This window comes from Phascolarctos cinereus, unplaced genomic scaffold (assembly GCF_003287225.1).
Source record: "Phascolarctos cinereus isolate Bilbo 61053 unplaced genomic scaffold, phaCin_HiC Scaffold_1;HRSCAF=81, whole genome shotgun sequence".
Taxonomy (NCBI): domain Eukaryota; kingdom Metazoa; phylum Chordata; class Mammalia; order Diprotodontia; family Phascolarctidae; genus Phascolarctos; species Phascolarctos cinereus.
The window spans coordinates 78984001-79008747 of NW_027555514.1; the positions used below are offsets into that span (position 1 = coordinate 78984001).

The 24747-nt window shown below is 40.7% G+C and overlaps 1 protein-coding gene across 1 annotated transcript in view; it reads left to right on the forward strand.

Annotated features, from left to right (window-relative positions):
* ADARB2 (adenosine deaminase RNA specific B2 (inactive)) overlaps positions 1–24747 on the forward strand; it is a 651932-nt gene that overhangs the window by 442646 nt on the left and 184539 nt on the right. Inside the window, exon 3 of the mRNA XM_020990375.2 lies at positions 18283–19187. Coding sequence (XP_020846034.1) covers positions 18283–19187 — 905 coding nt within the window. The remainder of the gene's footprint in view (positions 1–18282; positions 19188–24747) is intronic.

The following is a 24747-nucleotide window of genomic DNA, read 5'->3' on the forward strand; positions in this document are numbered from 1 at the left end:
TTGAGAAATACCATCTAGTACCTCTCTGCTGAAAGTTTTAACAAACCCTTCATAGTGATTTGGGCCAGCCTTCCCTTAAGGATAGGAGTGACATGCTGCTAAGCCCAACCAGGCCCGTCCCTCCTAAAAGAGAAGCAGAGTTAAGACTGTTTCAGATTAAACTGAAGCCTCTGCTTAGACACAGACTCCCATCTCTATGGTTTGTCTGTACCCCAGACTCTGGGCTTATGTAACAAGCCTGGAAGTGGACAATAACGCCCTGGAATGATTACAAATACAACTCACTCTCCGGATTAGCTTCTGAAACGGTTTGGTGAACCAGAAGAGCACACTAAAAGAAGGGAAAAGCCTTGGTGCCTCAGACCACAACGGCCATACTCTGCAAGGCACAAACATCTCACCTGGCTTTACTGTCCTCTGACATTGTGCTCTAATGAAAAGGAGAGGGATCAGAAGAAACTGAGTCCTTGTGACATATGCTCAATACCTCCAATCCCTTGGGTATTCTCTAGCCTCAGACCTTGGGCAGCTCATGAACTGGAACACAACTGGAACACAACACAACCTGGGGAACACAAAAGGCACAGGGACAGCTCAACTACAGGAGCAAAGGCAAAAGACTCAGGAACTTCCAAACACCAGGACCAACCTGTGCTTCTGTGTCAGCGAATTGCCCACCTTTCTTCTCTCTCTTCCCACTGGCAATATCTGAAGGGATTGTGTCCAGCATGAACCGGCAGGGAATTTCTCCATGCTATGATGAAGCAGGCAGGCCAACTGAGCAGCTAAGGGATGCAGTGGACAGAGAGCTGGGACTGGAGTCAGGAAGACATGAGTTTAATTACAGCCTCCAACGCTTACTTTGTGACCCTGGGCAAGTCACTTAACCTCTGTCTGGCTCAGTTTCCTCAAGTGTAAAAGGGACAGAATAATAGCACCTACCTGGTAGGGTTGTTCTGATAATATCTGTTATACAGATAATATCTGAAAAGTACTTAGCACATTGCCTGGCACATAGTAGGCATGTAATAAATGCTTATTCCCTTTGCCCCATATTATTAGGCAGGCCTGAAGCCATCCTTAGAGCTATTAACTCAGAGCTTCTCCCTCATTTTTCCCTCCAGCTAAATTGCCCTATCTTCCTTGCTGTGCTAACATTCTTGGCCTTCTTGTGTATAATCATTCAGTAAAAATGACTCTCTCTTTTCATATCCATACACCAACAAATATGAGCATTGCTTCTATTTAAATATCCTGGCTGAATACAGCCTCAGTACAGAACTGAAATATTGGTGCATTCATCTAGCAAAATATCCCTGCTCATTTCTACCTCCTCACACCAGCTGTGTCACCTTCCCCACTGTGCTAAAAAGGGACTTATTATGCCCAACTCACTAGGCTGTTCCACCTATGAAGTTTTGGGGAAATTAGCCTGAAGGTCTGTGAAAAGTCAAACTAGCAAATGAAGGAAAGCCCAGGAAAAGGCATAATGAGGCAGCTGCACAAAATCAGAAGCATTACCAAGAAGTGAATAGAGCTCTATCTTGTTTGTTCTAATTGTAGTCCCTCTTTGAAAATCATTGTAAACATAGTCTGCTTCAAGTGTATGCCCTTTGCCTCCCATCATAAAGTACAGAAGGTCACGTCTCAGGGATATTACTTTCTTTGCCACTCTGGTTATTTCACGATATTGGGGAAAATTGTTTGGCCCTACTAACTTGGCCATTCTATCCAGGTTCTTAACCTGGGATCTGTGAACTTTGATGGACTGATGGATGAATGGATAGATAGATAGATAGATAGATAGATAGATAGATAGATAGATAGATAGATAAACTATTTCAATACAATTGGTTTCCTTTGTAATCCTATGTGTTTTATTTTATCCATTAAAAAATATTATGAATAAGCCTCAAAAGGTTAAGAACTTGGGCCTAGTTCATAACCCAGTATCCTAATTAATTGGTGCAGTGACAAGATTATTGGTCTCCCTCAAGAAAAGTGTGACATACAAAAAGTTCAAGAGACATAGTTTCTGGGTAATTAATCATTTTATTAATTATGCTAATGGATATTTTATAAAAGAGGCCAGCGGCACTCTCAAATGCCAAAGACCTGTCATGGAACTCATTAAGTGCTTATATGCCCTTGGAAGAGTGGGTGTTCTTGAGGATGGTAATCAACTCTGATTGGTTAACAATTAGTGAGAAGAATGAATATTATAATGAGAGGTGGATCCATTCTTACAATGGGCTGGGGGATTTTGATCACTATCCTGGACAAAGAGACTTATCTCTTATTCTGACTATCCCTACTTGAGGAATCTAGACAAAAGGGGATCCACCTCCACTCAAGCCAGGTTGACTAAAACACAATGGGCTTCACCAACACAACTGGATTTCCCTCAGACTGGAATCTCTTTGTAAGGTTTTTCTAGTTGGGCGGGACAACAACTCCCTCTAAATGATCTAGGTGGGGTAAATTGTGGCAAGGTCAAAGATCTCCCCAATAATTTATTATTTAATAATCATTTTTTCTAAATGTGCTTAAACAAATATGCACAGGATTGGGGAAGGGCACTGATTATCTTTTTTTTTATAATTAAAAAGGTTTATTTCAATATTTTTTAGAAAAATTTATTCCCCTAGATATTCAAGATGTTATTAAAAGACCTCCAAATCAAGAGAATGATCAATCTCAAAAGTTTCTTCTGCATCTAACTTTCTTTCTCCATTTCCTTCCTGGGAATCATCTGGAGAAGCCAATGAAGGGCACTGATTTTCAAAAAAAAGAGTTGGTATCTTTCAGAGAGATGTTTGACTTTTAAAGTTTAGTGCATCATGCTGACCTACTAACTAGCATGTAAGTAATATGCTACGTAACAGTATAATGTCATAGATTTAGATCCAGAAAGGACCATAGGTATCAAATCCAATGCTCTCATTTTAGAGATGAGAAAACTGAGGCCAACTTTCCTAGGCCATTATTATAAAAAATAGTACAATGTACTTATTACTCAGAGCGCAAGGGTTCAGACAAATAATTATTTGATTAAAATGATATTCCAGTTTTTCAATACCCTCAGAGAAAACAGTTATCAAGGTGATTTTAAGTAATCCAGAGGAGAAAAATAGATAAAATTATGAACAAGAAGGTTTAAAAAAAGCAGTCAGCAAGAACATTTCCTGAGCTCCCCACCAAAGTCTAAAAAACTACCTTTGTATTCCTCTTATCTAAAGGGCCCACTACTGGTGCCAGATCAATCCACCTAGGAGGCAAAATTATAAGGTCTGTACCTTAACTACTTTGCTTGTAATGGTCCTTGTTGGTGTTTTGGGAGCACAGGGAGTTAACTTGTAACTTCCCAGGTCCACCAATATCCTGACCTACAGCACCCACCCAGAGAGGTAAAAGTCATTCGCCCAAGGTCATATAGATAGCAAGTGGTAGGGTCAGAATTTGCATCTGGGACCTTGGATTTCAAAATTACCACTCTTTCCACAGACCATGCTGCCTCCAAGTCTTAATTAAAGTTGATCTTTTGCTGTCTGAGGCATATTGGCAATTGTTTCCATTTATGTTTGTTAATAGGTGCCTTACTGAAAGCAGCCCCAACTCATAAAACATTGGTTTGGCGTTAGAAAAGAGTCAAACAGTTAAGCTGTTGTTCAATACATAACACCAATAAGATCATAAAGTAGCATTCCAGGGGAACACAGTTCATAGTGAATGTGGGTCAAAGCCATAGTCCATTTTATTATTGCATGAAATTTATTTAGGTAGTAATAGCTCTTGTATCTATTGTAACACTATTAAAGACCTTACCATTTGGCAAAGGACACTGAAAGCTAGGTGCATAAAGTACCAGGCCTGGAGTCAAGAGAACCTGAGTTCAAATCTGGCCTTATTAGACATTTGCTAGCTATGTGACTCTGAGTTAGTCACTTAACCATTTGCCTCACTTTTGTCACCTTTAAAATGAGCTGGGGAAGGAAATGGGAAACCATTGCAGTATCTTTGCCAAGAAAACCCCAAATAAGGTCACAAAGAATCAAACACAATTGACTGACTAAACCAAACCAAAAACTGACAAATTGGAGAATATCCAAAGATGGTATATCAGCACAAGGAATGAGAACTGGAGATAATGGCATGCTTAAAGGGAATAGAGAAGATATTAATCAACAAGCTCTTATGAAGTACCTACTATGTGCCTGGTACTATGTAGGCACGGGAGACTTAGACGACTTTATGTGGGACATGAAAGCCATCTTCAAATTCTGGTTAGGCTAAATCATCTAGCAGGGGGATTAAACTTAGTCGTTCTTTCCCCAAATAAGACAGGACTAAGAGAAATCAATGGAAGTTGTGGAGATTTCATTTTCTCTGGCTGCCTCCTATGACTAGAATGCTCTGCTTTCTCCATTCCAACTATTAACCTCCTTGGCTTCCTTTAAGTCCCAACTAAAATCCCTTCTATAAGAAGCTTTAATTCCAATGCTTTCCCTCTGTTAATTATTTCCTATTTTTTCCTTACTTTGTATATATCTGTTTGTATGTTGTCTCCCCAATAGACTGTAATCTCCTTGAAAGCAAGGACTATCTTCTGCCTCTTTTTTGTTTCCCCAGAGCTTAGCACAGTGCCTGGCACATAATGGGTGTTTAATAAATGTTTGTTGATTGATTGATATGTAATGAAAAACTTCCTACCAGCTATGGTTATCCAAAAGTGGAATGGCTTCCTGGAAAGCTAGTAGGTTCTTCTTCACTAGAGGTCTTCAAGCAGAGTCTTAATGACCACTTAATAATAATAATAGCTAGTGGCATTCTATTAAATGTTTTACAACTGGCTTTCCAAGGGAAAAAAATGTCCATACAACATACTTTTAAGTTCAAGCTCCATTATTCACATTTTCTCCATCACTTTCTGAAGTCTAAACAATCATCAGAACAATGAATCAAGCCCTGATACATAGCATTTGCTTATTTTCAATGTGTTAAGGGCTCGTGCTGAAAATGTAATAATTGGTTCTTCCAAGCCAGTTTGAGCTGGCTCCAGCTGGCTTTTATATAGCACTTTAAGATTTGTAAGATGCTTTTAAAATATTGTCTCATTTATCCTCACAATAACCCTGGCAGGTAGGTGTTTTTATTATCCCCATTTTACAGATGAGGAAACTGAGGCAGACAGCAGTCAAGTGACTTGCCCAGGATTATATAGCTAGGAAGTGTCTGAGGCTAGATTGGAACTCACTTCTTCCTGACTCCAGGCCCAGCATTCTATCCACTTTACCCAATAGCTGTCATTTGTTAAAGATTTTTGTAAAGGGGATTTCTATTGAGGGATAGATTAGATTAGATGGTTCCTGAGGACCTAACTCTGAGACTGTGATTCAGGACCTTACTGGGAAGCATTTAGGACACTAGAACAATAAAAACAGTTCATGATTATATGTAGCACTTTAGGGTTGATAAAGTATCTTCCCCATAACCCTGTGAGATAGGTAGTATAAGTATTGCTGTCCCTATTTTGTATCTAGAGAAACTGAGGCTCATAGAGGTAAACAGGTGAGAACACAAAGAAACTGAAGATTACGGAGGTAGAGGGATATGCACAGGTACTGAGTGTCTAAGCTGAGATCCAAACCTAGGTCTCCTGATTCCAAACCCACTGCTGGCTGCCTTGAACAATATTTACTGTCTCACTCTAACTTTCCATGGCTCTTGGTTACAAATCAATAGGAGATTAGAGGCTCCAACCAAGGTTGTTCCCTAGCTCCTAGGCAAATTTTATTTCACTCTTTGAATCAAAGGAGTGAAAGCGACCTTGAATGATCATCTACTCCACCCCCTTGCACATGAATATCTAAGTCATTTTAGAGAGATTGCCATCTATCTCTTTTGGCTGATGTCCAAGGAGGGAGGCTTCAGCGTAGCCTCCTTCCGTATTCTATTATAGAGTTTTGGAGCATTAACAGGTATAGATTCACTGTCTTATGTCTGTTTCTAGGGAAACCCTTACACTCAAATTTAAAAAAAAAAAATATCCTGCTTATTTAACCCCATTTCCATTTCTCATTTAGTCCTCCACCAATATGAAGGGCACACCTATCCTCATTTTATGCCTCACTGAACAAAGCTATATCTGTGCTACGTCTAACAAAGAATGTCCTATAATATTGACATATGTGCAAATGATCTCTTGTTGGAGGGAAGCCTTTTAGGTTGAAATTTGCTCTGTCTACTTTTTCAAATAACCAACAATCAACATAGTGGGATCTTGTGTACTCCACAATTTTCAGGCAACTTTTTGACTGTGTTCTACTGCAGAAAAATAATTTGTAGAAGCCTGTGTGTTCACTCTTCATATTTTCATCAGACACCCTTGTTACCTCTAATCTTCACACTCATGATTCCTTCGAGCACATGTGTCCAGGACTTTCCCATTGTTTAAAATAATAATTATTAGAATCGTAACTATAATAATAGTTGACATTTATTAAGCATTTACTATGTGCCAGGCACTGTGCTAAGCACTTCACATATATTATCTCATTTGATCCTCACAACCCTGAGAAGGTAGATGCTATTATTATTCCTAATTTACAGATGAAAAAACTGAAGCAAACAGAGGTTAAGTGACTTGCCCAGAGTCACATAACTAGTGAGTATCTGAGGCCAGATTCAAACAGGTCTGGTGTTCTATCCAACTGCACCAACTACCTGCCCCTAAAAAAAAAATCCTCACTTGATTCTACCATCTTCTCAAGCTGTCATTCCATACCTCACTCCTTCCTGTTACAGTCAAAACCCTGGGGGGCACGAAAGGGGGGATTTACTCTTATGGAACACTTTAAATGGCCCCCATTTGTTCCCTAAAATACACACACACACAAGCACATGCACACACTTATGCATATGCGCGCGCACACACACACACACACACCCGTCTTTTTAACATCCATTTTCTTTTGATGTCTCCTTATGGCTGGAAAGGGTCAGATGTATGATCAGATCCACAGGACAACAGAAAGATGCATGATAAGCAAAAGCAGGTTGTGGCTGATGACAAATGGTGTCCTTTGTAAAAAGAAGTGGAATAAAGGACAGAAGCTAGGAAATATATGACTGGGAGAGGAGATAGGTCAGTCATGAAAGAAAAATGAGGGATAACAGACGGGCTAAGTGCTGCCCTGTTACCTGTGGAATGAGTATGATTGGAAGGCAGGAGGAAAAGCCCTGGCTCTGTAGTCGGAGAACCTGGATTCAGATTCCATCTCTTAACCTTGCTACCTGACTCGAACAAGTCATTTGGTCATTTTGCCCTCCTGGTCCTCAGTTTCCTCAGTAAAATGAGGGGTTGGATTAGATAGACTTTGAGGTCCTTTCCATTTTTACATCTATAATGATATAAATGGAGAGAGAGAGACAGACAGACCAACCTTCAGTGAATTAGGTAGATATTCAGTGAAATTTTTGGGAAAACATTGTCATGAGAAGGTATAGTTATGATTTTCCCTTTGGAGATGTGGGGGTTGTCCACACTGAAATTGAGAACAAGGGATCACACTCTTACCCTAACCAGAATCTTGAATATTCTTGAATATAGTGTACAAGTCATTCTTGTCTTTTTTTTCTCTGGCTCCACACCACTTTGGGAGTCTCTGTATAAAAAGAGCTCAGGGCCAGCAGTCAGAGGCCCTGAACTCTGGCTCCAGGCGTACCTCTGACTGTTTTTGTGACCTCGGACATTGAAGCTCCCCGGGTCCTAGTCTCTTCATCTGTAAAATGAGGGGAGTGGACTAGGGTACTTCACTGTGGGCTAGTGACTAGATATCATCCAAGGTCCTAGTGAGTTGTAACTTTCTTCATATCTGATTGTTATTTCTTTACCTTCTTAATAGGACTTCCTGTTGATTCTTTTAATTCTCAAAACACCACCTGTGTTCAGTCACTTTGTAGAAGAATATATATGTTGTTGCTAACATGGATAGACACTGAACCTCTGATTTCACTGATATAGGGAGCTCCTGGTGGGAAACATCCTCTACTAATACCACTCGGCTCTTATATCATCTTGACTGCATAGTCCTATTAGGCTCAGCACTAGACCCAGGATTCTACAGCCAGTATTTGTGATAACTGGGCTGAACTAGGTCTTGATAGTTTTAAACCTAGCTTGCTATGCACTGCGTGCCACAGATAACTCTTGTGGTGTTAGAATCAAAGTAAGTAGAAGATAAGGGTCCTATCTTTGACTGACTTCCATATAGGATGACAGTTTAATCATGGTTAGGTGTCTTTTGGAGCAGCTAGGTGGTGCCATAGTGCACAGAGAGCCTGGCCTGGAAGACTCATCTTGAATGAGTTCAAATCTGGCCTCAGACATTGTGTGACTCTCAGCAAATCATTTAATCCTGTTAGCCTCAGTCTCCTCATCTGAAAAACGAGCAAGAGAAGCAAATGGCAAACCACTCCAGTATCTTCACCAAGAAAATCCCAGATGGGGTTACAAAGAATGAGACATGACTGAAAAACAACTGATCGACAGCAATGGGCATCTATAATGGAAAACAATGATGATTGTTCACGGGTGAACAAAATGGTTTCTTGATTCAGCAATTTGAGTTGGTAAACTCCAATGACTCCAATGTGGAGATGACTGAGTTCTTAAAGCTTTGGCTTCATGTATTGGCTTTACTTTGGGCCCAGTGACAGACTTTGTTATGCAACAACTAGATTAACTATCAGCAGATAAATTTCCTCAGCCATGACTCTGCCCAGGACACCATGGTACAATAGCTAAAACATTGTAGTTGAAGTCGTGAAAACATGGGTTCAAATGCCACCTCAGGCACTTAAAAACTGAGTGACCTTGGGCAAATCAACCTCTCTAGCCCTGAGGTTAGTTACTCATCTTTATAATGAGTGACTAGACAACCTCAGAGGACTCTTCCAGGTCTGCATCTGTGATCCTATGATCATCTCCTAAAGCATAGAAGGTTTTGAGTTTGAAGTATTCATTGGCAATTCATTTTCAATATTGTTGCTTTAATCTACTCTCCTATTTAAGATGGCCTGAGGGGGGAGGGAAGAATGATAAATTCAGTTGCCCTATAGATGCAGATTTTAGTTATTTGTAGAGATACTCACTTGTGTCTATACAAATGTTCAAAATTCGTTGTTTGACATTTCAAGGGCAATTGACCCTGCTGAGATAGATTGGGAATGAATGTGTAGTGTCTCTACAACTTACAAAACATTTAGGTTCACTCACTTGAAAAAAAAAAATTACCTCTCCCAACCTATTATTTAGAGGCAAGCTGGCTAAAGGAAAATGAATGGAACCATCTCACAGTCTAGAAAGTTAAACTAGTGTAGGGTTGAGATGCCAACAAATATAGAACAGCTCATTACAGGGCCTGGCAGAGCACCACGCCAAATACTTTCCAGACAAATGTTTGGGTTTTGTTGATGGCTTTCAAAGAATGATGATAGTGGTGCCCTGGCACAATTTTTCGTGATCTGAACAAATATTCAGTATCTCTGAAATGAATGCCTCTGAATGTTAGGACACCACTCTGAGGCCCGTGAATTTCAAATAGAGGGGGTTTTTGGTGCCTTGAATTGCACCTGTTCATGATGCTCTCCAAAAACTTGATAATAAACACAGAGTACTAACAATGTGGTGGTTATGGGGTCAATTTCATTCTCCCAATGCTTCACTTAACTCCCAAGTGGGGGAATTCGAATGGGAGTCAGTACTCAGAATCTCTTTTTAAGTTGAATTACCCATAAGGATCACCATATGTCTCATTTGTTTAACAAGGGAATAAAAAACACAAGACTTTTTTGACTTACCACCTAGGACCCTTTAAAGGGTTGGAATACTAATGTGGTGAAAAGAACAGATGTACTTGGAGTCAGGAGAGACTTACTTTTGAATGGCAGCTCTGACATTTGTTAGTCCTGTGACCCTGGGAAAGGCACTTAAACTTTCTGACCATCAGTTTCTTCATCTTAAAATGGGAGTTACAGAATTGTTTTAGAGAAAGTACTGTTTGAACCTTGTGACACTATAAAATTACGAACTGTTAGTATTACTGATGCAGTTTAGGGATTCAGGGGTCCTGGGACCCCAAAATCACAACATGCAGGTCCTGCAAAGACAAGGTTTATTAGAACATCCATCACATTGGGCAGACTCTTAAGGAGTCTGAACATGGGTAAACAGTGGCTAGATTATAAGAATCAGAGCAGTAGCTAGATTATAAGAATCTAAGCATCTTAATGGAGACAAGGTGGACCTTATATACACAAAGACTGTGGGAGGGACCTAGGAATGGGCAGTAAACTGGAGTAAACAGAACTCCTGGGACCTGGACCTCATGGCCAAGGGAGAATGGAGCCTAGCTAGGATTAAGAGTGGGAAATGGCCAGGGGCCATACATAGGGAGGTAAAACAAAGGAAGGCCAGGCTAGGTTAACAGAATTGGGAGATTGGGTGTAGCCACAATGAAAGGCTAGTTGATGGGATTGTAGCCTCAGGCAAACCCCAGAGATTGGGCCAAGTGGGAAAGTCCAGGGTTTTTCCTTTCTGGGGTCCAGATCCCAACCCCATCATTATTTCTCTATGAAGCAATACACAAAGAACTAAATCAAAGAACCAGAAATTTTCCTGCCCACCTCTCATTCCATAGAGAACAGTACTCTTTAGAATCATTGTGATTTTTCTCACATTTCCAATTAGACATTGATTGAACAGGAGAAGAAGCAAGTATATTGTGGTGGAAGGATAATTTGGAGTCTGAGGCCTTGGCTTGGTAAGAATAATATTTGTACTACTGACCTCATATAGCCATTGTAGCGAAGGACAAACAAATGTGATAGTACTCTGTATCAATCTGAAGAGACACTCTAAAAATGGTAATGGTTCCCTGGAAGACCTCAAAGAAACAGTAGGGTTTTGTTTCAATAGGAAGGCTATCAGAGCCTACAGGAGAGTCTTTACCAAGTGCTTGAGTTTTAATCAAAGATGGACAGTCAGAAGGAATACTTGTCATGGCCAAAAGGAGTCCTAATTATCAGAGTGTATCATAAACCCAACAGAGGAAGAGGGGGTTCATTTAAAATCAAGCTATCAAGGACTACAGATTTTAAGTCAATAAGTGTCTACAAAAGTCTGACATCATAGCCATAAGGCAAAGGCTAGAAATTTGGATAAGTAGGAATTCAAAATAGCTTCTAAACCCTAGTGTATCCAGCATCTAAGGACTCAAGCAGCTTAGGGCACAGTCCAGCACACAAGGTTTCCCCCAGGGATGCACACACAACACTGGGAAATAAAAATACAGACATACAGGAAGAGTGGGAATAAGCATTTATTAAGCGTCTACTAGGTGCCAGGCACTGTGTTAAGCACTTTACAAATCTTATCTCATTTGATCCTCACAACAACCCTGTGAGGTAGGAACTATTATTATCCCCATTTTGCAGATGAGGAAACTGAGGCAGAAAGAGGTCAAGTGACTTGCCCAAGGTCACATAGCTAGGAAGCAACTGAGGTCATATTTGAACTCAGTTCTTCCTGACTCCAGGCCCAGAGGTCTATCCAAGTAGGGAAAAGCCTTCCAAGTAATTATCAACTGTCCAGACTTTATCTAGTCCCACTCCTCTTCTTTACAAGGATTATCCAATTCCAACCTTGGCTTCTTTCTGCTGTATAATTGCTTCCAGAGAACCTCAAAGTGAGAGAGAAGCTACTGTCCTAATTCAGCATGTTAGAAGCCGGAGCTGCTGCCTTCCTGTTCCAAGGCTCAATTTCCCTGAGTGCCTAGATTAACAATAACAATGCATATTTAGTTATGCTGCAGCAGTCAGGTTCCAGTAACTTAAACAAGAGATTGTAGGGACAGAGAGTTTACAGGTGCATCAAGGACAAGTTTTCTATGAGCAAACCCCAAAAGATTTCAGGGTAGAGACCACTGAAGACAAGATGGAAGGATGCAGGGAGCCTAACACATTATTGTTGCCATAATTTTCTACTCATTGATTCCCAGGGCTTTCCACAACAAATAGCATTAGGTTTGGAAGTTTTAGCCTGAGAAGCTGACTAATTTAGTGGTGAATGGCCTACCAAAATAGAAATAAAGAAACTTGGTTAGCAATTAAAGTTGTAATTACTCTTATGGGATTTTTAAAAATTTCTTCTTATTATTTGGGACTCAGGGCCATTCCTCCTACAAATTTCAGTTAACTAAAAATCTGTTTTAATATTAACTTCATTTGAACAAAAGTTGTCCCATGGGATATAAATTTTTACTTAGGAGATTTAAGCATTCTTTAGATAAGAAGTAGAGGAAGAATCTCTTCTGCCCTTGACTCTTTGGTGATGTATAAACCTTCCTCCTCTATCTGTTTTTTGTTTTGTTTTGTTCTTTGTTTTTGTTTTTTGTTTTTGAGAATCTTCTAAATGTAGTTTAATTTGTAACCTGACTCAGTTTACCTATAGCTTGTTTGACAAAGTTTGTTTTCTTAGGGGGTGTATGAGATTATGGCTGTTTAATGAAATTTGTTCAACTTTTATGACATTGAAAGAAGTATGGGTTTATGGGTGTTTTTAACATTTATGGCCTAAGAAGAATGTGCAAGATTGTCTATGTAAAAGAATGACTTCTCTGTAGCTCTGACGTAATTTTTCTATAAGAAGACTTGTCAGAATCCCCAGAGTGGTTCAGGTTTTCTCTGAGGCCTGAACCTATGCTTAAACACGATAATAAAGTCTAGGTTTTTACTGTTATAATTTCTGCATTGTGGTAAATACATATTTGGCAACAGTTACCCACCACATGAACTCAGAGAGAAGATATTTCTCCCATAACACTAATTTGTTATTGTTATGTGTTTAGACAGCAAACATTTATTAGGCACCTACAGTGTGGAAAGCACTGTACTAGGCAAGAAAAAGTTTTCCTAAGACAAGGTCCCTGTCCTCAGCACTCTTTTGCCTTAAGCTCCTCCTGTATCAACTAAAACCAATAAAATTCACCTATACCTGACAATATTACAGAAATAATTTAGGCAAAATTGACATATAAAACTTTTTGCATCTGGCCTCATCTCATCCTTCCAGTATTATTAAATATTATTCCCATTCACACTCTTGACAGTCTAGCCGTATTGGCCTCCTTACTGCAAACTAGTATTGATAAACACAGACAGAAATGGGGCCACTAAATTGTGCATAAGGATCCCTGCTGGCTGGATACTGTCTTAGAAAACCACATATTAACATCATCTATGTTCTATGATATTTTTCTTTTTTTTGTTAGATATTTCCCATTTACATTTTAATTGAGTTCAGGAATGAATTAGCTGAGTATTTGACACCTCTGCTATACATGGTTCATCATTCTTTTTCTCTCCTCCTATACCTTAGCACTGGCTAAGCCCCTTGTCTCAAATAAATTCCCTGCTCACATCCACTATTTAGAATATCTAGTTTCCTAGGGCTTTCATTCAGCTCAAGCCTACCTTCTAGATGAAGCCTTTCCTGATCTTCCGCTGTCCATGTACTACCCTTCCATCAACCTACATAAATAAGGTATATATTTACATGTTGTCTCCTCTGGTAGAACGTAAGCTCCTTGAGGTCAGGGAACATTTCAGTTTTTTCTTTGTATCTCCAGTACTTAGCACTGTGTCTGGCTGGCACATGGTATGTCCTTGATAAATACATATTGATTTATTAATGGAGGAGGAGGAAGAAGAGGAGGGGATAAGTGTTATAAGCATAGTATTTGTTGTTTTCCCAAATGCAAAGAAGTTAAGGGGAAAGTAAGACATTTTAGACCAGTGGTCTCTAAATCCTTTTGAAATCTTGTTAAAAAAAAATAAGTATATATATTACCTACATGTATATTATAAATTATGTCTATCACTGTACCAATAATTATGTACATTATAAAACAAAGGCAAAAATAGAAATTAAAAAGGAAACATTAACTTTGAACCTCAAGTGGATGAGTAACCATTGGAGTTAATTGAGTAGGGGAGTGATTGACAGCTACATGGAAGGCAGTTTGGAAATGAGATTTGAACCAGGGAGACGAATTAGGATATTACTGCAATGGTCCAGTGAGAGAGGTTGAGGGCCTCAGCCAGGGAAGTGACTCTGTAAGTGGAGAGCAGGGGACAGATGTGGAAGATTATTGTGGGGATAGAAAAAAAAATCTGGCAATTAATTGAATATGTGGATTGAGGCAGAAGGAAGAGTTGAGGATTGCTCTGAAGTTCTCACCTGGATGACTGGAAGGACGATGTACTCTTGACAAAAAGAGAATTCAGACGAGGGGCGGATTTGCTCAGAAACATAATGTATTTGATGCAGACCACATCCTCCTGATACCTGCTCATCTTGTGCCGTTTATTTTTTCTCTCACATACAACAATACTAAACTACACATAGGTGATTGTGGGCTATGTCTTATTAGCCAGTGCCTATGGCAGATATGAGGTTTTACAGACTGGGGTGAGGGTGTGTTTTTCCTGTACAGCCATTGTAGATTCTTAGGTCTCAGGTTACATATATATATGTGTATATATAATATACATATTATATATATACACATATATATATATCTGTACTCCGAGAGATTCTAGCCCAGTGGAGTGGGGGGAGACTGGAAGCAGGAATAGGCAGAATTGGAGGAGGCAGAAAATTCTAATAAACAGAGGGAGTCATATAATTGTGTTGGAGACCTGTCCACAATTTGATTGCCATGGGGACAGTGGTATGAAACCCATCACCCCACCTTCTACTAGATTGATAACATAATCCTTGGAGTCATGTCATGGCCCCTCCAAATTACCTCAGTGCCCACTTTGGAGAGCGCTATTTTAGATGGCAAAAGATTCTATTTTTATTTTTATTGCCCTTAATATTATCTTCTACGGGTATGCCAAATGTATTTGAATGAAATTAATCAATGACAACTTACTAAGCTCCTACAATGTACCAGGTACTCTGCTAAGCACTGGAATACAAACATGTATGATTTATTAAAATATAACTCAACCAAAAAAAAAAAAACGCCAAGGGGGGCAACTATGTAGCTCAGTGGATAGAGCTCCAGCCTTGGAGTCAGGAGGACCTGAGTTCAAATCCGGCCTCAGACACTTGACATTTACTAACTGTGTGACTCTGGGTAAGTCACTTAACCCCAATTGCCTTACCAAAAAGCAAATATATATATATATATATATATATATATATATATATATATATATATATATATATACATATATATACATATATATATATATATATATACACACACGCGCGCGCACACACACACACACACACATAAATCAAGCACATGACAATCATGTGAAAGCATTATTAATTCTATTGCTAAGGAGCTGCCTATGCCAGGCCATCCCTCAGATTTTAGAAGGAAATGTTTATTCAGGCAGTTGGTAATGAGAATGGATTACTTAGATCATTACTATATGGCTTTTTTTTTAATATCCATATATTGGTCCCCAGGTAGATTGATGTTTTTTAAATCCAGAAACTTTGAAGAAAGCCTAGAATTTTAAGTTTGATGCCTCCCTCAAACTTCTGATTTAAACTTGGATAAATTCCTTTTAGGGTAATGAACCCTAAATAAGGAAATGAGAGGCCAGTATCTTCCATAGGAAGTAAGTACCTGAAAATGCAAGTGAGTCTTTCAGTGTTCAAAAAAATGTACTTTTAAAAACATATGGGCAAGGAGGGCTCAGATAACAGGGCTATAAATGAGAGGAGGGAGCAGATAGCAGAACTAAATGCCACCTGTTTGCCTTGAAAGTCAGTTAAGACTAGGAGAGAGCTACTTTTGAAGCTTAGTGTTCATGGGACACGTTAAAACCATTAGGGTGGGCATAGGTAGTGATGGTCACATAATACTGGCCAAACTGCCATGGGGCAAAGGAAAATAGCTGAAGATTAACCTTGGAGTCTGCTGTTTTGCATATTTATCATTATCTGTTGTTGTTGTTGTTGTTGTTGTTGTTTTTGTTATTTTAGGCAATGGGGTTAAATGACTTGCTCAGGGTCACACAGCTAGTAAGTGTTATGTGTCTGAGGCCAGATTTGAACTCAAGTCCACCTGAATCCAGGGCCGGTGCTCTATCCACTGTGCCAGCTAGTTGCCCCTATTTATCATTTTCTTGAAGGAAGGGATAAACAGAAAGGACCGAATTTTTGCCCCATATAGAAAATTTGGGGACCTCATTCAGGCCATGGACCATCTCTTCATGTAAAGCTTTCTCTGAGGATCTCCTAGGTCAGAAACTCTTAACCTTTTTCTTGTCAACAAATCTCTTTGGCTGGTTGGTAAAGCCTAAGGGTCCCCTCTCAGAAAAAAAAAATGTTTTTAAATGCACAAAGTAAAATAGAAGTTTACAAAGAAACTCAATTATACTGAGATATAGTTGTCAAAATCTTAAAAAGAAAAAAAAAGAACCTCTGTCCTAGGTCCTAGAAGGTCAAACTAAATTGAGTCTTTGGCAAGAAATCTCTTGACAGAGATGTAGGAAGTCAAGTGTGCAATCAAACTACATGCCAGGGGAGGGGATGACCAGAATGGTCAGAGGTGCTGCAACAGGTCCATATTCTTTTAGATAAAACCTCCAAATTGTGTCATGACTACTTGTGGCCCCTGAAAAATCCTAGGGTTTGGGTTTGGGTTTTTTTAACCTAAGCCAAGAATGTCTGGCTTTGGCCCAACTCCAGTTATCGCTTCTGCTTCTCCCCATGCCACCTGCAATTCCAGGTGGGGATTGAATTCTTCTCTGCCTGTCATGAGTGCAGATAGGAGGAGCGGGTCCAAAGTACATTGGGCAGAAAGTGAAGTGGGCGCCTCAGAGCTGGACTCTATGACACAAAGATTTGGCCTCCAAAGAAACCAACTTGAAGATGAGTCATTTAACTGCCTCTGTGAACCTCCTCCAGGATCAAAAAGTATCTGGAAAGGCTGTTAAGAAAGACACAATGATTGCTGTGGAGTAATGTGCCATTACATTGGTCACAGTTGCTCAGCTAGGAATCTCAAAGCTCTCAAAATTAGACAGGATTTGAATCACTGAATTCTATGGTCTTGTCCCCTCAAGGCAGCTAAGTCTTCAAAGCCAATAGAGTCCTCAACCTGGAGTGAGGAAGACCTGAGTTTAAATTCAACCTCAGATACTTACTGGCTGTATGACCCTGGCAAGTCACTTCTATTTGTCTTAGTTTCCTCATCTGTAAAATGGGGATAATAATAGCACCTCCCTGCCAGGGTTGTTGTTGTCAAATAAAACATTTCTAAAATGCTTAACATGGTGCTTGGCACTTAGCAGGCACTTAATAAATGTTTATTTCCTTCCTACCTCCATTATCCTGAAGGGGATGTTTAAACTACCCCAAGCAAGGAGAAGGCTTTCTATAAACTTCTCTTTTTAATGGATGGAATAAAGTAGGAAAAATGCAGGAAAATTCATTTTGCAGGATATTGGCAGCTATTTCTGCCTGCTCAGCAACCGCTGCATAACAATCCAGGACTGATTATAACACACAGGATCATTGGCTGGGCCGGCTAGCTGCCTTCCTCCCATCCCCACCCCCCTCTTGTCAGAAATATAGCTCTCTCAGAACTGTTTAAGAATGAATTTCTTGGCTCATCAAGGCACTAATTGCGAATTGATCTGTGGCAGGTAGTTACTCCCCCACTCATCAGGCAGTGTGTAATAATTTCTACCAGGAAGGCAGAATGCTCATACAGGAAGAGGGCTAGGCTGGGAGTCAGGAGAGACTTGGGTTCAAATACCAAGCCATCCTTACCAAGCTAAGTGAATGACCGTGGGCAATTCACTTAACCTCCTCGAGCCTCAGTTTTCCCACCTGTAAAATGAGATATCACGCAACCTTCAATACCTACCTTACAAAGTTGTTGTGAGGATCAAATAAAGTGCAGAGCATTTTGCAAATATTAAATCATAATACTAGCATCAGCTGTTACTACCAGCAAAAGAAGTATAGAATGCTGGTTTTCATGCATTTCCTTACCAAGGTGTGTTCTCTAACTGATGGCTGGCCAGTCACCTATTTCTAAGGTCCTGGAATACATTCGCCTTGCTTATGAGGCCAGCTTAGAGGCTTTAGTTTTCCTTGATCTCAAAGCCTGAAACGGGGTGCTATAGTTATCAGCAATAGCAACCTACCCTTTCCTGCTGTTGTGACTCATTTATTCTCACCACCAGGTACCAACAGTGCAGAAGTGAAGGAAAATCGCAACGTGGGCAACTTGGAGGCGAAGCCACTGCCATCCAGTGACCACCCAAGAGGAGGTACATCTAGCATCAAGAGGAAAAGACCCTTAGAGGAAGGGAACAGTGGCCATTTCTGCAAACTCCAACTCATCTGGAAAAAACTCTCATGGTCGGTGACACCAAAGAACGCCCTGGTCCAACTCCACGAACTGAAACCAGGTTTACAGTATAAAATGGTTTCTCAGACAGGACCGGTCCACGCTCCTGTCTTTGCTGTAGCTGTCGAAGTTAATGGATTTACCTTTGAAGGCACAGGACCCACAAAAAAGAAAGCCAAGATGAGGGCAGCAGAGTTAGCCCTGAAGTCTTTTGTCCAGTTTCCCAATGCATGCCAAGCACACTTTGCCATGGGGAATGGCATCAGCCCATCGACAGACTTTACCTCTGACCAGGCTGATTTCCCAGATACTCTATTCAAAGAGTTTGAACCGTCCCCTCCAAGTGATAACTTTTCCAGCTGCCATCCCGTTAACACTGAATTGCTCTCAACAGCTTACCGACAGGGGAGGTTACTCTATCACAGGTTGGACTTGATGGGCCATGCAAAGCCCAAGTCCAAGTCGGCCTTCCAGGGGGAGAGGGAAAAGAACCCAGTGGTGGTGCTGAATGAACTGCGCTCAGGGCTGAGATACATCTGCCTTTCCGAGACAGTGGAGAAGCAGCATGCCAAGAGCTTTGTGATGGCAGTGAGAGTGGATGGGAGGACATTTGAAGGCTCAGGACGTAGCAAGAAGCTGGCCAAGGGCCAAGCAGCCCAGGCTGCTCTTCAGGCCCTCTTTAACATTCGGCTGCCCAGCCACATTCCCAGCAGGAGTAAATGTAACCCTTTGCCACAGGTGAGAATTCTCAGGTAGCTGCCACCCAGGTGGAAGAATGCTAAGATGAATGTGAATTGTTATTGTTCTTGCTGTAATGGGGGACCAGGCAGACCACTCTCTTCCAATTACCGTAAGTAGCGTGTTACCGCCAAGCACGTCCTTTCCAGGAAAGCAAGGCTTCTTCCCAGGGCACAAAAGGCCCCTTTCTTCCCCCTCTGTCCTTATCATTAGGAGCAATTTGCAGGCTTTTTGGTGAAAGGACAGTGTGAATGTGAAGAAAGGAGAGAGAATGTCAACGCTCTAACTTGCCAGAGGTAATGAGGGAATTAATGAAGCCAGGTAATTTTTGTAATGATGCAACTGACTACAAGGGAAGATACTATAGTACAAGATAAAAGAGAGAAAGAAAGCTTGAGAGGGAGAATTCCTTTTTCCCTTTTAGCCAAAAAAAAAAAAAGCTGTTTCTTTATAGGTTAGGTCAGTATATATAGACAGATTATTAAATATTTCTTTCTATTAATTTGATTTCCAGGGATATTTAAGGGCTAACATTTTTTAATCATGTTATGATTATGAGTGTTCTTTAGGCAATAATATTGGCTGAGTTTTCTAGCTAAGAAAGCATCTCAGAGCAAGCAAACAAAACCAAAAAATTAGCCAGTTGCTTCAGTCTTTCATTCTAAATGGAGTTGTGTATTGCACGTAAAAGTCATGTATAACATATGGCCTCAGTACACCTCCCTCCCTGCAGAAGCCAAGAATGGGGATGGAAGAAGAGGGTAAAACAGACAGATGTAAGACAAAACACAGGAAGGCAGACAACTGAATTGGGCCACTAGTTTTCCAAAGTCACTGTTTGGTTATTTTTAGAGTTCTTTCTAGTTGGTGTCTGCTTTGTTCAGTTAGGGATCGGTGGATTAGGGATCTGTGACTACCTAAAAATAAATGCATATTATCCAAATGGCAAGAGAAGTCTACCAAAAGTGACAAGGAAAGGGAATTTAGGGATTGGGACTGGAACTGCGATTTCGTTAATGCTCCAGGTGAAGAATGTTCTCTGCCAGTGCATACTGGCCCCTTTGCAGCTTATAAAACCAGAGAGCTGTCTAGAACACCAAGAGGCTTACGAAGCCGGCCCATGTCAGAGGCAGAGCTTGAATCTCTCTGGTCCTAGTTCTAGAGTGCTCTCTCTCTACTCTGCCATCTTGTCTCCATAACCTCAGACTTTCTCTTGTCAAACTTTCTCACTTTGTAGATGACTAAACCAAGGATGAATTCGAAAGAAGTGACTTGCCTGAAGTCACACAACTAGTTAGTGCTGTGTGATTTCTCTTAGAGGAAAATATTGCTTTTTTCTGCCTTTTTCCAGTCACTACGCTATTTTGCAAAGACCCATAAGTTAAGAATTCTTTAACTTGTTCCTCATTAACATTAAGCAAAAGAGGACTCAAATACAGACTTAGTAGTATAGCCCCAGTCTTAGAACCAGATTCCACTGAAGGGGTTCACTTTGGTAAATCAAATGCTCAGTGTGTCACATAATGAATGCATAGTGCCACAGAAACATTTAGATTTGTTTTGTTTTATTTTGTTTTGTTTTGTTTTCCCTCCTTTGGACCACAAGAATTATGTAATTGGTGTAGGAAGCCCCAGTGAGCAAACTCCATCTGTCAATGTCTATGAATGTGGAAAGGTATCTGTTATGCAACTTAAGAGACTCAGATAGTTGTCTGGGGCACTGAGAGTTTGCCCAAAGGCACATAGCCAGTATGTATCATAGGTGGGACTTGAACCCAGGTCTTCCAGAGGCTGAGGCCATCTCTCTTCTCAATCTGTCTTGCTGCCTTTCCTTCCAAGCATTAATACAGAATATTTTACTAGATACAAAGTAGTGTCATAGTCTGTCAATCAGCCTGTTAGTCAATTAGCATTTATTAAGTGCCTAATTTATTATGTGGGAGGCACTGTGCTAAGTGCCGGGGATCCAAAAAAAGACAAAGGACAGTCCCTGCCCTCAAGGGTTTGCAATCTGATGTAGAAAACAACATGCAAACAACAAGATAAATAGAAAATATAGAACAGAGGGAAAACACCACAATTGAAAGGGATTGGGAAAGGTTTCCTGTAGAAGGTGAGATTTTAGTTAGCATTTAGGGAAGCCAGAGCAGCCAGGAGACAGAAAAGAGGTAGAGTATTACATATAAAGAGGATGGACAGAGAAAATGCTCAGAGCCAAAAGACATTGATGGCAAGGAGGCCAATGTTACTGGATTAAAGAGTACATGGCAGGGAATAAGGTATAAGAAGACTGGAAAGGTAGGGGAGACTAGGTTATAAAGGTCTTTGAACACCAGACAGAGGATTTTGTATTTGATCTTGGAGGCAATAGGGGGATACTAGAATTTATTGAATAGAGGGGTAACATGGTCAGGCCTGCACTTTAGGAAAATCCCTTGGGTGGCTGAGTGGAGGACAGATTGCAGTGGGGAGAGATTAGAGTGCCACCCACAGGGATATTACAATAGTCCAGGCATGAGTTGATGAAGGCCTGTACCAGAGTAGTGGTAATATTAGAGGAGAGAGAGGGGAACATGTTCAATGGATGCTGCAAAGGTGAAACGGACAGTCCTTGGCAACAGATTGGATTGGGGCAGGGGAAACATAGTGCAGAATCAAGGATGATAGTTATGTTTAAGCCTGGGGGACTGGAAGGATGGTAGAGCCCTCAACAGTAATAGATATAAAAAACAGATCTCTCAAAAAGGATGGATATTAGGCTTTGTGTGTTCAATACTATTGTATGTTTTTATGTTCAATATCACATTTGAATATTTTCAATCCCAGACCCTCCTACCTTAATTATAATTGATTTCTAGAGAATCCAAGGATAGCTTAGGAGCAGGAGAAAATTGATGGCATAGCTGTTATTGAATGTCACCTGAAACAATCATTGGTGGCAGTGGACACAATCACTCTACCTGCCTCTTGATTTTTTTTCCTTTTTTTATCATTCATTTCCTTTGTGCTCCCATCTCCTTCCCTTGCTTTCCCATTCCTTTACTTTCCCCTCTTTTTTTTCTTATTTCTGTTATCCTTCTCTGTTATCTGCGGCATGGACTTATCAGTGACACTTCACCAAAATGCCGCTTGACCTCATTGCTGGCACTAGGAGCCACAAAAGTTGCTGACCTCTGGTCCATGAATTGTGCTCCTTAAATTGCCATCTGTATAAAGGGATGAATTCCTTTCATTTTGCCACTGATCTTTGTTAACTTCTGTAGGGTGAAAGAATCCTAGTCACTTCCTGGGAGTTGTCCGGCCACCCTAGGTCACCATGAGCAGTTTAGGGACCTGATCCTTTTCTTTGGAGTCTCGGCTCTCCTCCCAGCTAAGCCTTATGCTTCCTAAAATGGTAGGCAAGTTGTGAGCTAAGCTTCATCCGGAACTGGCATTTTCTCTCTCCGAAGAGAAATGTCCCTGCTGTCTCTCTCGCTCTCTACTTCTCCCAGTCCTCTCCCTCTCCTCTTCCCCACCCTACCCTGGCTGTGAGATGAAGGATGTCAGGGAATTCGGGCCACGGTGCCTTTTTCTTTCATGTTGTCAGCTCGAAGCTCTCACCATGAAGGAGCCGGGCACTGCTACTACTTTGTAATAGTCATTTGACCCCAGCATGCGGCACATCAGTTAAAGCCACCACTGCTAAATTATATTTTTCTGACAGTCCACTAACCACCCCGACTAGATGATGAAGGGCACATTGCACAGAGCGGGTTGCAAGCTATTCATCACACCCACTGGCACCTCTGCCGCTCCAGAAGGCTCATTAACCTCCTCTCCGGCATCCCCCTCACATGTACCCCTCGTTCTGCCCAGCTGAGTGCTGTGCTGGCCATGGCAATGGTAATCAGAGCCAGTTGCCGCCACTAGTTTTACTGAATTGGTATCCTGCAGGGGAAATGGGGTTTTGGTTCAGACCTGAAAGGGGGAGGGGAGAGGGGAGGAAATACTGCACTAGGAGTCAATTTAAAAGTCGGTTTATTTTTCCAGGCTCTGTTCTCCATTCTTTTGTACTCTGGTCCTACGAAGTTTACTTCCTACTAACCCAAAGCTCTTATTTCTACTGCTGCAGGTTGTGAGTATTCCATTGAAGTCCCAGCTCCTTCCTTTTCCTTTCCTCAGCGTGCAGTCTGGCCCTCCCAGGTTCAGCCAGGACCATATCAGTAAAAGCTGAGCACTTTCCCAGAATGATAGCTCAGAGTTGGGGAAAGAACCTCAGAAGTCACCAAGTCTAACCCGAACCTAAGCAGAATTCAACTCTAGAATGTCTTGAAGACCTCTACAGCCAAGCAGCCTATCCCTCCCTTAAGCATTCTGCTTCGTTTTCACACATCCGCCATCTTTAGGAAGTTCTTCCTTAAAATGAGCTGAAATATACCTCTCTGCAACTTCTAACCATATCTGGTTCTGTACTTTGAAGCTAATAAAAATACTATTCCGTGAAGTCAGGCCATTAGGCAAACTTTCTTGTGGCCACAGGTCTTACTGGCCCCATTCCCTCCAAAAAAGTATAGATTACCCTCTTGGGATACTGAGCAAATGCTTCTCTTCTCTGAAGTAGTCCAAATACTTACATTCTGAGGTGTTTCATCCCAGGTCAGAGCAATATATTATGAGCAATTGAAAGACTATATGTAGCGGTCAACTAATTCAACTAAGATCACCTTAAGATAACGTGAGTAGTGGCATGGATACTTTAACCACGTCTCCAGTATCTTTAGATTCAGATGCAGATGGAGCAACCTTCTGGTAGTACCTCTGAAACAAAAATGACTGCTACTATTTATTCTTTGACTTCCTATGTTTAATTCTGAAAGAAAAATCTCATAGGTCTTTCTAGAGCGTTAGTAAATTGGGCCTTAGAGCTTTCCCTAAGTAGGAGATGAGAACTATAGTGATGCTTTCCCATCCATTAAAAAATGGCATTTTTCCTTTGGCATTTTTATAAGGGTGAGGCTAGGAAGAACCTGGCCAGAAAGTGAAGAAGATTTCCATAGCTAATAAAGACAGTAGGCAAGCTCTAAGAAGGTTGGTAGAATCCAGACCCAACATTAGAAATACAGATGTTTACTTGAGCCTTAAAACAACCCCAAGTATGTAGAAATTCCTAAATTAAGATTACTAAAAATCTTTAGAGATACTTCAGTGACTGAAGGTATGTAATAAGGTATAATTTCATAGAAGGATAAAAAGAATGCCTGTTTTACTTCTTTTCATTGGAGTTTCTCAACTGGCTAATTAGATAAAGTTGTTTGGTATTTGTACTTTCCTTTTCAAAACTGTAGTTTCAAAAGGGCATTACTCCCAATATAGCCTCTACTCAGGATCCAGGTCCCAATGCCAGCAAGGTAGAGAACCAGAAGTTGTAACAGAAGGTAAGGATGTTATTTGTGAGTAAAAACAGCCTACAGGCCTCAGAAAGATAGTCAGGTAGATTGAATCATTGCCAGTACATGCCTTCTTCCTAATTCTAGGAACTAACTTCTCTTCTGTGTACTACTGTTATCCTCTGGATCTCAAT